The sequence below is a fragment of the Ursus maritimus genome, unplaced genomic scaffold (genome assembly GCF_017311325.1).
Source record: "Ursus maritimus isolate PB19 unplaced genomic scaffold, ASM1731132v1 scaffold_3, whole genome shotgun sequence".
Classification (NCBI taxonomy): domain Eukaryota; kingdom Metazoa; phylum Chordata; class Mammalia; order Carnivora; family Ursidae; genus Ursus; species Ursus maritimus.
This window is the reverse complement of record NW_024425563.1, coordinates 94,409,847-94,424,989: the sequence shown is the minus strand read 5'-3', so window position 1 is coordinate 94,424,989 and position 15,143 is coordinate 94,409,847. Positions and strand designations below refer to the sequence as shown.

Genomic DNA, 15,143 nt, shown 5'->3' with positions numbered 1-15,143 from the left:
GAAGGAGTCAACCTGAAACGTGTCAAAGGTGAAGGCCACCCTCACTCCGCAAAAATAGGCTTTGCCTCAATTTACCAGTTAGTCGACCAGCTAGGGAGTTAATTTGTGATCGGGTGAGGCTCCAAGCTTAGAATTCCTTTCTGTAGATAGGGAAGGTCACAACACATTTTCTTTGAAAACTCCCCACACGACTTCTATGGTTTTGTCTCTAAGCCCCTAAATCAATCTGAGAAAGCGAAGAAGTCGGGATCCACGGACGTTCGCTAGCTGGCTCCAGCTGGCCGCAGAGCCGGCGTTTGAACTCAGGCCAGTCTGACTGGTTAGGCCGGTAACCACGGGAGAGCTGCAACGCCTGTGTGAAGTCTGCCGCCGGCCCATGGCTGTGCAGGCCCTGCTCTGGTTTGCTCAGAGCTTTGTATGGAAAATGTGATTAACACAGGTCTGGACGTCACTCGGAAGAGCTCAGTCTAACCCCTGGCATGACAGCCTGGGGGCCCTGTGAGCATAGGTCGTCTTGTGTCTGTCTGGTGGGTCACAAAGCGCTCTGGAATCTGCAGGTGTGGGACACACGCGAACCTCCGTGGCCCAGAAGCAGCGGCTCCCTACAGCCCTCGAGGCCAGAAGGCAGGGCTCCGCCGACAGTCCCGGCACACAGCCTCCCCGGCCAGTGTCCAACCAGCCCTGCGAGTCCCTCCCAGGCCCCAGACGAGCTATTTCCTCCCGGATCCATCAGGGGCCTCAGTCCTTGCTGGATTCCCATCCCATCTCCTCCCTCCCCTTCCCTCCTGTCTTCTGCCCCGACGGTGAGCACAGCCTCCATACTACTCCCCACACGTCTCATGGAAGCAGCTTCGACTTCCCACTTTCTAGAGCACACATCCTGATCTTGGAGGCTCGCAGTTCCTCCTGCAAATGCCCCAAGCCGGACCCTTCCCCGCTCCCCACCCAGGCCACCAGGTCGTGTCCCGCCCAGCCTCCCTGTTCCAACCCATGCGACGCGTCACTGCCAGCTTCATGGCCCCCAAATCCCTCCCTTTTAATGTGTCACCCGGTTCCTGGGCTGAGTCCGTGCACCCCGTGAAGCCCTTCCTCTGCCAAGTGCTCTGCGGCCGGATTCCGTGCCTTTGTCAGCAGGCGTGACTTCCTTCCATCCCGGCTCTTCGGCTCTTCGTTGTCCTGCGAGGGGGGCGCTCTCACCAAAGCAGTTTCACGTGCGGGCCCTCAGTGGCTCTCTGGTGGCCTCACTCAAGGACAGGCGCATGAAGCCACATACTGCATACAACGGGGCCCCCAAGGACTGGTGCTGCCCCTCCCACAGTCCACAGATCACTTTATCAAGTAACACCTTTTAAGATTTGTTCAAAGCGTGTAAAATTTTAAAAAATATTTTGAAATGTTCAAAAGGGTCCAAATAGGAACACCTCTGAGTTCAGACGAGGAGAGCTCAGCTGAGGGGTGGGGGACCCGGGAAAGTTTGAGCAAGTGACAGACAGGGCCTTGCCAGCAGTGGGGACCGGACCAGGGGGGAGGGAAGGACGCATTCCCGGGCAGCACCGGCTCCAGGCGAGGACGCCGCAGGCGCCTGCTGCGGGCTGAGACAAGCGCTCTGCAGGAAGGGTAGGGGTCAGATCTGACCGAACGGGTGGCGTTTTGTGAGTTGTGCTCCTCAACTCTCTGCCTCCGTGGAGTTCCCGTGTCTACACAGCGAGCCCCTAGGGGAGGCTGTGGTCTGAGAGTGTGAGGAGGAGCCTGGCGGCCTTGGAGAGGATGGAGGACGGGGTGAAGGGGGAGAGAGCTTAGGACAGGTCACCTGAACATGCAGGATGCTGAGGAGATGTGGGTGTGTCTGCGTAGACGCACCTCACCGTATTCTGCAGAGGAGCGTGAGGCCTGCGTCAGCACAGCCCAGGACAAAGGGCCTGGGGGAAGAACCTCGTGCAGGCAAAAGCGGGAGAACTTTTCCCAAACCAGGCAGCACTTCGCACGACCGCGGGCCCCGGGCATGGTCAGAAATGCCCGCTGCCAGAGGGCAAAGGGAACCGTTTCAAATCCACACGTTCTTTTTTTTTTTTTTTTAAAGATTTTATTTATTTATTTGACAGAGAGAGACAGCCAGCGAGAGAGGGAACACAGTCAGGGGGAGTGGGAGAGGAAGAAGCGGGCTCATAGCGGAGGAGCCTGATGTGGGGCTCCATCCCAGAACGCCGGGATCACGCCCTGAGCTGAAGGCAGACGCTTAACCGCTGTGCCACCCAGGCGTCCCCCACACGTTGTTCTTGAGAGAAACCCTAGTCCGGTCCTGGCTTCTACCACCTTCCTCCTTTCTTCGGCGCCAAGAGAAGGAACGCTTCCTGTTTCTCCAGCCCAACCCAAGACAGGCACCCACGTTCATCCCGTTTGCAAACGTGGGTAAGAGAGCCTAGCCAACGTTCCCGCTCATTTTTTTTTAACAAATAAAAATTCCACTGAGCAAGGTTTGAAAGATGAATTGCTGCATCCTTCATGCAAGCCTTCTGCATTCAGTCCGACCAGAGCTGCTCCTGGCTTGCCTGATGGCTTAGCGGAGTCTTGCCTGGGCCCTGCAGTCCTGGCCCTGCTCCCCAGCACTCTGCTGTGGGCTTTGCTGCCGTCAGGATCTCCCGATACTTATCATTGAACCAAAGCACGGAGAGGAAAGACCCGAGGCCGGCCTCTGGCTCTGCCGGCCAGCCCTCCACAGGAGCGGGGAGCGGGGAACCCTTCCTTTGAAAAGCTCTGACCTGGAACAGAAAGGGGTTTGGAATGCAGGTGCAGATACGGGCTTGGCCATGTGACCGGTGAACAGGACACCACTCACTCTGGACACGCGTCGCCGTGTGCCTGATGCAAAGCGATCTGACCAGCTGAGGCGGGCGCTCTGCCCCCCAGGCATCTGTGCCGGGCCCTGGCGCTGGTTTCCATTCCCCAGCCTAGGAGAGGGCGCTGAGGGTGAGCCGCACTGCGGGGCCTGCAGCACGAGGTCCTCATGGCCCTCCTGGCCCCTCCGAGCACCCCCACCCCCCAGCAGGGCCTCAGGGACAGGGAGGGGGCTTCAGAAAGACTCTGGGCCCTCAAGAGCTCTGCCCCCTCCCCATGCACTCTGGAGCACCAGATCAGCCTAAGGACGCGAGAGATCTTCAGGGGAAGAAAATGCCTTCTTTTGCAGTTTGCCGAGCGCGGGTGTAACTTCTCAGCTGTCTGGATTATTTCACGGAGAGGTCAGTGACCTCCGGGCTCCCAGCAGACAAATGGGCAGCAAACCTGGACGTAAGTTGAGTTTAACGACACCCCCCCCGGCCCCCGTGTCATCATCCTGGCCGTGCGTGATTTCAGGGCCCAGAACACTGGCCAGAATGTCTCATCAGGGGGATGCACGATGCACTGGAGCACGGCACCCGTGGGGGGAGAGGGAACGGGGTCCTGGACGCCACCAGTACTTTCTGTGAAGAGGCAGAATGGGGAGATCACGGCGCTGGCGTCTGTGGGAGCATCATTTGGTATCACCTGTGTCGTTGGCATGACAGGTGCACTGGGCCGCGTATAAACAGGCTCACAGGTCAAAAGCTATTGCCTCCTAAAATAGACAAGGGAAGAAACAACAATTGTTGGAGAGGATGTGGAGAAAGGGGATCCCTCCTACATTGTTGGTGGGAATGCAAGTTGGTACAGCCACTCTGGAAAACAGTGTGGAGGTCCCTTAAAAAGTTAAAAATTGAGCTACCCTATGATCCAGCCATTGCACTACTGGGTGTTTACCCCAAAGATACAGACATAGTGAAGAGAAGGGCCATATGCACCCCAATGTTCATAGCAGCATTGTCCACAATAGCTAAATTGTGGAAGGAGCCAAGATGCCCTTCAACAGATGACTGGATTAAGAAGTTGTGGTCCATATATACAATGGAATATTACTCAGCCATCAAAAAGAATGAATTCTCAACATTTGCTACAACATGGACGGCACTGGAGGAAATAATGCTAAGTGAAATAAGTCAAGCAGAGAAAGACAACTATCATATGATTTCTCTCATCTATGGAACATAAGACCTAGGATGATCGGTAGGGGAAGAAAGGGATAAAGAAAGGGGGGGTAATCAGAAGGGGGAATGAACCATGAGAGACTATGGACTCTGAGAAACAAACTGAGGGCTTCAGAGGGGAGGGGGGTGGGGGGAATGGGATAGACTGGTGATGGGTAGTAAGGAGGGCACGTATTGCATGGTGCACTGGGTGTTATACACAACTAATGAGTCATCGAGCCTTACATCGGAAACCGGGGATGTACTGTATGGTGACTAACATAATATAATAAAAAATCAAAAAAAAATAAAAATAAAGTAAGATAAAAACATTTAATCATAAAAAAAAAAAAAAGCTATTGCCTCCTTTCTGGGTTTACCAAGAATCCATTTGATTTCTTTCCAGATCTGTGTAAGCAAGTGAGTCATAACTATTTTAAGTATGCAATTCGGTTAACAATTATGTAAATCCATTATGAAATAAGTAGTAATTTCTATGACCAGTAGGTTTGGAAAGAGCCCATGAGCACAAACTCCTGCTTGAGAAATGAGTGGCCTGAGGCAGCTGGGAAAGATCCGGGGTTTGCAAGGGTCGAAAGGCGGTGCAGACACCCTAGTGGCAGGCCCTGCGGGTCTGTTTGGAGTAAAAATGCCGTGTTTGGAGCCCCTGGGTGGCTCGGTCGGTTAAATATCTTCCTTCGGGTCTGGTCATGATCTCGGGGTCCTGGGATCGACCCCCGCATTGGGCTATCTGCGCAAAGTCTGCTTCTCCCTCTCCCTCTGCCTGCTGCTCCCCCTGCTTGTGCTCTCCATCTCTCAAATAAATAAATAAAAATCTTTAAAAAAAAATCCCGGGGCGCCTGGGTAGCGCAGTCGTTAAAGCGTCTGTCTTCGGCTCAGGGCGTGATCCCGGCGTGCAGGGATCGAGTCCCACGTCGGGCTCCTCCGCTGTGAGCCTGCTTCTTCCTCTCCCACTCCCCCTGCTGTGTTCCCTCTCTCGCTGGCTGTCTCTCTGTCACATAAATAAATAAAAAAAAAAAATCTTAAAAAAAAAAAAAATCCCATGTTTAAGGTGTCTATACCAGTCAGGAGTCTCTAACCAACACTTTCCAGTTCACCCTTGGAGCCCGATGGCGGGAGAGTCCGCAGCGTGGCCCAGGACAGTCCTTCCTCAGCCTGAGCAAGGCGCCAACTGAAGACCTGGGGATGCTCACAAAGACAAGGGTGTCTCGCTGTCGGCGTGCTGTCTGGGTGATCTCTAGCTTTCGTTTTTGAAAAACGCCTAATAACGGGATAATGAACAAAATGGAATTTTTCAGCAATAGCTTTGTCTACATGAAGCATTTTGAAGTGAGCCAGTTCTACTGATTCATTTTGGAATGTGTGTGTTTGAGACTCTCACTGTGTAATGCAGGTAAAATGGGTGCGTGGCGGCACCTGCGGGGACCCCGCTCTTCCGGCCGCTCCCAAGAGTATTCTAGGCACAGATGAGTCCCAAAATACATTCCACTCTGCTTTTCGCAGAAACTGTACCATATGTTATATGGCGTCCTCCTGCTCTTTACTTTGATTTTCTTCTTCTAAAGTTTATTGGAGGCTATTTGGGAGATGTACTACATTGTTTAACAGGTACAGCCTATGATTGTCAGTGATGTTTAGTGAGGGAGCTCCTGGGAAACGTGCCCCTGAAGATGGATGGGGCGGGGCTGGACCCCTCGAAGTGCATGAGACCACCCCCCTGGCGCTCGACCATCTGCCAGCTGTCTGTGCACACGAGAATCTCGTATATGATGACCCGAGTCTAGAAATCCCTTTTACATGTAAACACACAGGGTCTGCGCTGGGTGGTTGAAAACGTTAGCATCCCGGCATTTCCCAGGCCTCCCTCCGCGGGCCATCAGAAGAAAGCGTGATCACCGTTGCTGCAAGCCGTGTGATGGCACCCACGGGATTGGGGACACCCAGCGTGCACCCCTGTGCTTGTGTGCATGACGGGGTGCAACCCAGTCTCCCACTGCGCCCAGGAGTGGCCTCTGCCTGGACACAAGCATTCAGAGCGAAATGCATGACATCCCTATCAGTGACTTCCCTCCCTTCTCCCGTCGTGCTCACTCAGGACACGTGATTTTGCAAAATCGTGTAGGTAAGAAAATGATGAGTTCAGGATAGTAAAGGAATATGATCGGAAAGGCTACTATAAATTAACAAGTTACTGTCATTCGTGTAACAAGTCCCCTGTGATGGATATTTACACTGTTTCCAGCTTTTGGTCTCCGGTTGTGAGTTCAAGCCCCACACTGGGTATGGAGCCCACTTAAAAAAGTAATCCTGCCAGGACTTGCCTTGGGTTTGGCCACAGCTTGTTTTTCCCAGATTGCAAATCATTTTTAAAAAAATATTTATTTATGGGGCCCCTGGGTGGCTCAGCTGGTGAAGCGTCTGCCTTCTGCTCAGGTCATCAGGTCCCGATTCAGGTTCTCTGCTTAGCGAGGAACCTGCATCTCCCTCTGCCCCTCCCCCCCATTCGTGCTCACTCTCTCAAATAAATAAATAAAATCTTTTTTTAAAAAAAGAAGATTCATTTACTTAGAGAGAGAGAGTGCGCATGCACAAGTTGGAGTGGGGAGGAGCAGAGGGAGAGAGAGAATCTCCATTAGACTCTACTGAGCCCAAAGCCGGACGTGGGACTCGATTCCAGGACCCTGAGATCACGACCTGAGCCAAAATCAAGAGTCAGACGCTCAACTGACTGAGCCATGCAGGCGTGCCTGCAAATCTTTTATTCTTGAATAAATTCATCTTTCATTGGCAAAATCAATCAATAAAAGGTACCCCTGCCATGAATGTAAATTTTCACTGGTGACCACCTCACACTGGTCCCAGCACACCACTCACCCTGGATGACGCGGCGGCCCCAGAGGCCCCCTCTGCACAGTCTATACTCAGTGCACAGTCAAACCGACCCTTTAAAAATGCAAGATCCATGGATCTTATTTGGATCCACTTTCTAATGAACAGGGATAAACTATTCCAATTGGGAGTAAAAAACACTTGCGAGACAGTTGAAAACACGGGGAAGTGATTGGATAGTTGATGATATTAAGGAATCATTATTTTAGATGCAAATAGCGGTATTTTGGTTATGTTAAAAATGCAAATTCATATCTTCTGGAGACACACTATGTGCTAAGACATTCATGCATGTATCTGGAATTTGCTTCGAAACAGTCCAGTTGGAGGACAGGGAGGAGGAGGGAGGAGACAGCAGAAACACACGTGCACCCTGGAGTCCTCCAGTGCCCCGGAGGTCCATGAGCCGCAGTGAGCAGTTACTGTCCAGGGAGCCCAGAACGGGAGCTTACAGACCAACTGTAGGGCTGTGGAAAAGAGGAATGTATCCACCCAAGTTTAGGTGGTGACTTTTGTTTTTTTGGTTTTGTTTTTTTATTTTTATTTTTTAATAATTTTTTAAAAAGATTTTATTTATTTGAGAGGGAGTACAAGCAGGGGGAGTAGCAGAGGGAGAGGGAGAAGAGGCTTTCCGCCAAGCAGAAAGCCCGATGGGGGGCTCGATCCCAGGACCCTAGGATCATTGACGTGAGTCGAAGGCAGACTGAGCCACCCAGGCACCCCTTTTCTGGTGGTTTTTTTTTTTTTTTTAATTTTATTTATTTGAGAGAGAGAGAGAGAGAGAGAGCCCAAGAGGGGGAGGGGAGGGACAGTGGGAGAGGCAAGCTCCCTGCTGAGTAGGGACCCTGACCCGGGACTCTGAGACCATGACCTGAGCCGAAGGCAGACACTTAACCCAATGAGCCGCCCAGGCGCCCCTAGATGGTGACTTTTGGATGCATGCATCTCCTCCTTCTCTCCCCAGACCCTGTTGTGACTGCGGCAGTGGGAGCTGCCCCAGGGAGGGCTGCCCCAGGGAGGGCTCACCGACTGCGGCCACCAGATTGAAGCCACACAGAGGTCAGCTCAGAGAGGTTTGCGCTATCCAGTGGGGGACGGTGTGAGTCTCAAAAATGATACTGTTTGTAACAGGTTGAGTAAAAATCCGTGAGTCCTTAGTAATCAGAAGAAGGAGAGATTCGAAATTTACTCTATTTTTATAGCTTCAGAGTAATAATTGCTTCAGGCCAAGACCATTAATTGATGGTAACGCAGAGCAGCCAGGCAGAAGGTCTGGGAACAGTCTTCACACGGAGGCCGAGTGTCGCCCACACGTCAGCTGCTCGCTGGGAAGAGGACAGAGGCCCTTCCAGTGGGGCCGTGCGGAGGGCAGGGCCGCCTCACTGCGGAGTCGGCCTGAGGTCGTGTGTACCCTACAAGAGGCAGGATCGAGGACACACAGCATCAGCCACAGAGTCTCCCTGCTACAAATGGTCAACTCGAGACTAACATGCTCAGCCTCACCTCCGGTTTACCGAGGAACAAGGAAGTAAGTACATGGACAGGTGACATTGGGCAGCTCCGGAATCAAGGGCGTTCCGTGGAGTCAACGTCCGGGCTACTTAAGGAGCCAATGACATAAAGAAAAAGTGTAGGCCGGGGTGCCTGGGGGGCTCAGTGGGTGAAGTGTCTGCCTTCTGCTCAGGTCATGATCTCAGGGTCCTGGGATCCGGCCCCCCCACTCCCATGGAAGTGGGCGTGACAGCACATGGGCCCAAGGATGGGGTCTTCCTGGGGCGATAGATTATGGTGACTATTGCCCAATTCAGTAAGTTCACTGACAATTATTCTCTTAAGAAGGGTGAATTTTATGGTGTATAATTATAATCTCAATTAAATTAATAGAAATTATAGTACACAAAAAAAGTGGAAGGACCATTGTGGATTTAAAGAAGCCAGAGACACAGAACCTGATATGGGGCCTGGGCTGGGTCCTGGCTGGGCCGAGAAGGGCTTTATAGAAGGCATTCCGATTGTAGGGGAATCACACTGTAACAAACTCATTCCAAGGCCAATGGGGAAAACCTGAATATGGACCGGATACCGCGGATTCTATGGATTCTGCCCCACTTTCAGAGGTGAGGAAGGCATTGGGTGAGCCCTGCCGTCCAGGGAGCACATCTGGCCAGCTCCCCTGGGCATGGGGACGCTGAGGTCATACTGTAATCCAGACCCTGCCCGTCCTGCCTTCTCCTGGGGGCCTTCCTCAGGGAGCACTGATTTACCCTGACGGTGTAGTTTTGAGCTTACCTCTCTCTTTTTGAAAACCAAGCCCAGTATGTTTTCGGGGAGATACATGGCACTGGAGATCGACAGGCACAAAGATCAGAACCATGGCTGCCTGTGGCGAGGGAACCAGGACCACACCGCTGAGGATGGGCAAGACAGACTGACTGCTGCTCTTCTTTCGGGCCCACTTGGTGCCCTGATGTTGGGCAACTTCTAAAGGTGGCCCTTGAGGATCCCCACTCCCCGGGTCTACGTGCCCTTGTGCGGTCCCCTTCCCTCGAGTGTGGGCCGGACCCAACGGAACATAGCGACCGTGGTGGGATGGCATGTGTGTGACATGTTGTGAGGACTGTGACTTCCTGCTGGATGCCACCGGCCTCGGGACCCTTCCCCCTGGCCCCGGAGAGGCCTCAGCTGCATCGTGCTCAGACTCCTGACCTACAGGAACGGAAAGGACGCGTCACATTCCGCAACGCTGGGCACACCGCAGATCACCAACCCAATCAACACGCTTCTGTCGTTGAAGTTCCTTGCTCTGGAGGAACGTGAAGACGGGGTCTACAGTCAGGTGTCACAGTTTGCTCCGCTGTTTGGGAGCCTCGTCTGGGCCCAGCACCAGCCTTGGCGCCAAGATTCTCGGCACAAGCTGGGCGAGGCCCCAGGGCTCGCACTCGAACAAGACCTTGTTCACACACACGCCGCGTGTCAGGCACTCCGTACAGGAAGCAGTCGTACGCACCGTGAGCTCTCCCCTCACTTGGTCAGCTCTCCGGGAAAGCCACTCGGGACCTGGCGGGGTCTCAGTACCTGTGCTAACACAGGAAGCTCCTTCGGTCACTTTTCCGCCACCCAGCATGTGCGTGGCATCACCGTCCAGGATTGGTCTGCTGAACAGACAACCGCTGGTCAGTGTGGATGATTGAGGACTAAGCTGTTAACCAAGGGACCAGGGCAGGCTGAGTTGATGAAAGGTCGTCTATCCTCACCCACGCAGGAGCCCCGGAGGACAGGAGAAAACGACACAGCCGCAGGCGCCACCAGCACTTCGTGCACAGGGAACCGGCCAGCAGCCGGGCAAACTGCAGACATTCGCATACCATTCGGACAGAAATGGCTGCTGGGTCAAGGGCCCCAGTGGGGAGCAGAGGCTGTTCCTAGCTTGTGGTTCTAGACCCTTACCAGGCTCCCTTCAGCCCCCACAGCGAGCTCCTTACTGCACATTTGCACACTTGGTCTCAAGCCCAGCTCCCGACCCGGAAGGGCCTCATCTCAACAGCACCTCCCGGCTCAGGATGATCAGGCTCCCAGGACGGCGGGACTGCAGGACCAGGAGGGGGAAGCTCCTATCAGATGTGGGGACTCCTATCACAGGGCAGGCACAGTACTGGGCTCCCCTAACGCCTTTCCCCATCACTTTGTCAACCAACCATGTCATTGCCCGGCTTGATTGCTGACCTTTCCCCCTAATTCTGTATTCCCAAAGTAAACGGGATCCAGCTATTCTAGGAACATGGTCCAAAGACCTTTCTCGAGCTCTTCTGCTGATACATGGCGCACCTCTAAAGCAGTAATCACCCCACAGATGTGTGAACCAGAACCAGGTGCAGCCAGCAGTTGGAACACACGGCATAGGTGAGCCTGGGGGGCTCAAGTCAGGGAAACTTCTGCCTTCAGGACCAAGTCCCACATCTGACCCCACACAGAGCTCCCTGCTCAGTGGGGAGCCTGCTTCTCCCTCTCCTCCTGCTTATTTTCTCACAAAATCTCTTAAAAGAGCCTATGTGAGTAATGGGGGAAACCTAGTGCCCCGTTAGGAGTGCTGGCAGACTTGTCCAAATGAAGGGTTACAGGAGTTAGGACTTGGTTCCTACAGCAGTCACTTTGTGCCTTGATGAGCAGTCAGCGCCCCCCTCCCCCCCCAGAGCTCTGGTCCAGCCTGGTCACCACACCACCTGTTCAAGTCCTGGCTTGTATATCTCCTGCCCCCACATACTTTACAGACACCTCACACCAAGTATTTCTTGAGTCAGGGGAGCAAACAAACCTGCAGCTGTGAATGAAAGCTGTATCCCCCCCCCCCCCAACAAGGACAGACAAATGTGGTTTAGGTTTTATTTCATCATCATAAACTGAACTCTGCAATCCAGCTAGACCTGGGGGGAAAGAACCATGGAGCCCGCAGAACTGCAGTGAGAGCACAGAGATTCTGGGGGTATTTCGAGCAGGTGGGGGTGGAGGGGTGCTCTCCTGAGCTACAGAAGGAATGGTCTGGTAGTTAAGATAAAACACAAGTCAGAATTATTAGATCTGTCCACAGTCAGCAATGGTGATCTTCTTGCTCGTCTTGCCGTTCCTGGACCCGAAGCGCTCCATGGCCTCCACGATGTTCATGCCCTCTTTGACCTTACCGAAGACCACGTGCTTGCCGTCCAACCTGCAAACACAATGGCCAGCATCACCGACAGGGACGAAGAAATGGCTCACACTGTGCAGGGAGGGGAATGGGGGCCTGCACCCCAACATGGCACACCCGAGAGAACATCAGAAGGGGTATACTCGGCCTTTAGGACCACCTCACGTTGGCTCAACACTGTAAACATCGCATTCATCTAGCTCAACAAACAGCACCACCAGAGGTGACTGGAAAGGTCTCAAAAGGTGGTGTAAGATTCTCCAACTGCTGTCAAAAATCCTACACTTAGACTGGACCCCTGGGGGCACTTGGGTGGCTCAGTTAAGCAACTGCCTTCGGCTCTGGTCATGATCCTGGGTTCCTTGGATAGACTCGAGTCGGGTTCCCTGCTGAGTAGGGAGTCTGCTTCTCTCACAGCCTTTCTGCACCCCCCCCCACCTGCCCCGTGTGCTTTCTCGTAAATAAAAAGACCCTAAGAACCAACAAGCACATGCTAATCAAATAAAAGTACCACTCTTTTGTTGTTTTAAGTGTTTAACTTTAAAAGAACTTTTTGGTCAGTAACCTCTACACCCAACGTGGGGCTTGAACGTACAACTCTGAGATCAAGCATCCCAGCCTCCTGCGACTAAGCCAGCAAGGGGTCCCAAATTACCACACAACTGAACTACTCGGCTGAGCACCATCTCACTAATCCAGTATCTTGCTTTCTGTAGCACAGGACCTGAATTTGTAGCTTCCTCTCGTCCTCCAGCTACTTCAGATGGAAAACAGGGAAGGGGAAAGCGAGGAATTAGCGCTCTCTGGTTGCCTTCACCGTGTTCTGCCCTTACCACTCGGTCTTGGCAGTGCAGATGAAGAACTGGGAACCGTTTGTGTTGGGTCCTGCGTTGGCCATGGACAGGATGCCAGGACCCGTGTGCTTCAGGATGAAATTCTCATCATCAAACTTCTCCCCGTAAATGGACTTGCCGCCAGTTCCGTTATGGCGTGTGAAGTCCCCACCCTGTGAATGAGAGCAAAATCTGTCACTCCTGGCAGCGTGATCAGAAAACATGCCAACCCGCAAGGATCCAACATTAAAACACAAGTTTAAACTGACTCCCGAAATTGAGACTCAAATGGTAGAAAACAACTCATACACACCTATGCTGAAATACTCTGGCTCACGCTCAAATTAAGAAAACCACCCAGATCAGACCAGTGAATTTCATACCTGGCACATAAATCCTGGAATAATCCTGTGAAAGCAGGAACCTTTATAACCAAATCCTTTCTCCCCAGTGCTCAGAGCACGGAAGTTCTCTGAAAACCAAACCAAACAAAAATACACACCATATACATATACATATATATGCACAAACACGCACGCGCGCCCAAATTTTTAAAATGGTATATATACCTCAAGAAGTTAAAAAACAAAACAAGAAAAAAAAAACACCAAACAAACCCAAAACCCCCCTCAAACCCCATACTAACCTGCTGTCTTTGGAACTTTGTCTGCAAACAGCTGTAAGAGAAAATGAGTGTTAATTAACAACATCTGCTGGCGTATTCTGTTGCTTAGTAGCCATGTCTTTAGGGGCTTCTGAATCATAAATTCATTTTCTCACTAGAAGAAGAAAATGCTTCTTCAGTAATTATCGTGAATCCCAAAGAAGAACGGTTCCCGGCAGCCTAGAGGTCCTATGGGGTTGCGTTAGGCAACACGAGACCCAGACATGCCAAAAATCCAGCACCAGTAATGAGTCAGTGTGAGGTTTCTAAAACATGCCTCCCAGCTTCTCAGTGCCTCACACCTTCCCCGAACACGCGCAGGCTCCTCGCGCGCGCACCGCCTCCCCCGACTGCAGCTGCCGCCCAAGGGAGGCGGGTGTTCAGGAGCCGCAAGCGCTCCCGCAGAAACAAGCTGCCACCCCCCACCTGCTCGTGCAGCCGCAGAGTCCCGAGCACAGCCAAGCCCTTCGGGAGGACCAGCTTAGGAAGATCTCAAACCCCCGTGACGCCAACACCTAGTCGGTTCTCCGGGCGGGGCGCCCTGGATCGGGAGTCCCCGCTGGGCGCGGAGCCCACTTTACACGTAACTAACGCTGCGTGTCTGTACGGAGTCTCCGGATGTTCCTGCCAGGAAGCCCTCGCTCCGCGGCCCACGCCGCAGCTCCGGGCTGCCGCACCTCCACCCGTTCCCCCCCAGGCCATCGGGCACCCCAGGCCAGCGGCCCCGGCACTGGCCGGCAAGCACACACAGGCGCCTCCCGCAGGGCCCCGCCCTCCCGGCTGCGGGGCGGGGGACAAGGAGAGGTGACGCGGGGACTGGATCCGCCGCCGGAAGCCCCCAGGACGGGATTCCCCCCCATCCCCGCAGGTGCGCTCCCGGGAGGGGCCGGGCAGCGCCACGTGCGGAGAGCGACCTGGCCAGTCCGCTTGCGCCGCCCGCTCGGCCCGCACAGCCGCCGGGGAACCGTTGGGCGGGCGGGGCCGGCGTCGTCGGCGCAAGGCGGGGGCGCCGCACGCTTCCGCCGGGCGGGGCCGACCGCTTCCGCAGTCACCCCCCCACCGCCGTACCCTAGGCCGCCCACCGCGCCCCCGCCGTCCCGCCTGCGGGCGTTGCCCACCCCGGGCGCCCGGCCCGAGCACGTGCGCGCCGCCCCTCCCCCGCCGCCCCGCCTTTGTCCGCCGCCGCCCCTCCCCCGCCGCCCCCAGCCGCCCAAAATGGCCCCTCATCAGGAAATGGCGCCGCGCCGCCCGCCCTCCTCAGGCAGGGGCCGTCCGTCCACCAGATCGCCCGCGACCCCCATTCACCGCCACCCCCTGGCCGCCCGCGCCCCTCCGTCCGCGCCCGTCCGCACCGTGCGCCCCGCCCGCCCACCTCGAAGGAGACGCGGCCCAAGGGCTCGCCGTCCACGGCGATGTCGAAGAACACGGTGGGGTTGACCATGGCTGGGCGGCGCGGGCGGCTCCGAAGCGGCGGCGTCTGCAAGGCGGCACGAGCCCCGCCGCGGACCCTTTTATAGCCGGCCCGGCCCCGCCCACGGCCGGTCGCGCGCCCGGATCCTGGCCAATCGCGAGCGCGGAGCGGTCGGAGTGATGGGGCGGCTGGCCTATGAGTGGAGACGGCGCCGGAGGGGCGGGACGGGGGCGCGCGTGCGCGCTGGCGGCGCAGGCAGGTTCCCGCCCGCGGGCTCCGTGTCTGCGCTGCGACGTGGGGACCCGGTCGGGGACGGGGTGCGGGAGCCGGGAGTGAGGCCCGGCGGACCGGCAGAGCCCGAGGGGGCGCCAGGCGGGAGGGAGACCGAGGCTGCGGCGCGGGCGGGCCTACGCAGCCCGGCGGCCAGGGCGTGTCCCCATTGCGCAGAGGGGGCAACTGAGGCGAACGCAGGCCTCAAGGTCGCGCCGCCCGCCAAGGTCGCCCGCGTCCCACCAGGCCCGCGCCCCCGCGACCTCGCGCGCGGCTGGGGGCGCTGGGTGGCCTTGGGCATCGCCTCCTTCTCCAGCTCATGGGAGGCACCGCCGCC

General features: G+C 55.2%; 1 protein-coding gene across 1 annotated transcript; it reads right to left on the bottom strand.

Moving 5' to 3' along the window:
• Positions 1-11,313: 11,313 nt before the first annotated feature.
• On the bottom strand, positions 11,314-14,656 carry PPIA (peptidylprolyl isomerase A). Its single transcript, XM_040644472.1, has 5 exons — positions 14,498-14,656; positions 13,108-13,138; positions 12,845-12,933; positions 12,462-12,634; positions 11,314-11,649 (listed from the first exon to the last, which is right to left on the bottom strand). Exons 1-5 carry the CDS (start codon positions 14,564-14,566, stop codon positions 11,517-11,519), a joined length of 495 nt encoding a protein of 164 aa, XP_040500406.1. The 5' UTR covers positions 14,567-14,656; the 3' UTR covers positions 11,314-11,516.
• Positions 14,657-15,143: the final 487 nt, after the last annotated feature.

Bases quoted from the DNA above. Each gene is read 5' to 3' on its own strand.
- PPIA (XM_040644472.1), bottom strand. From the start codon at position 14,566: ATGGTCAACCCCACCGTGTTCTTCGACATCGCCGTGGACGGCGAGCCC. The intron at 12,934-13,107 runs GTTAGTATGGGG...TTTGGTTTTCAG, and splicing joins CAAAGTTCCAAAGACAGCAG to AGAACTTCCGTGCTCTGAGC. The intron at 11,650-12,461 runs GTAAGGGCAGAA...TTGTGTTTGCAG, and splicing joins TGCACTGCCAAGACCGAGTG to GTTGGACGGCAAGCACGTGG.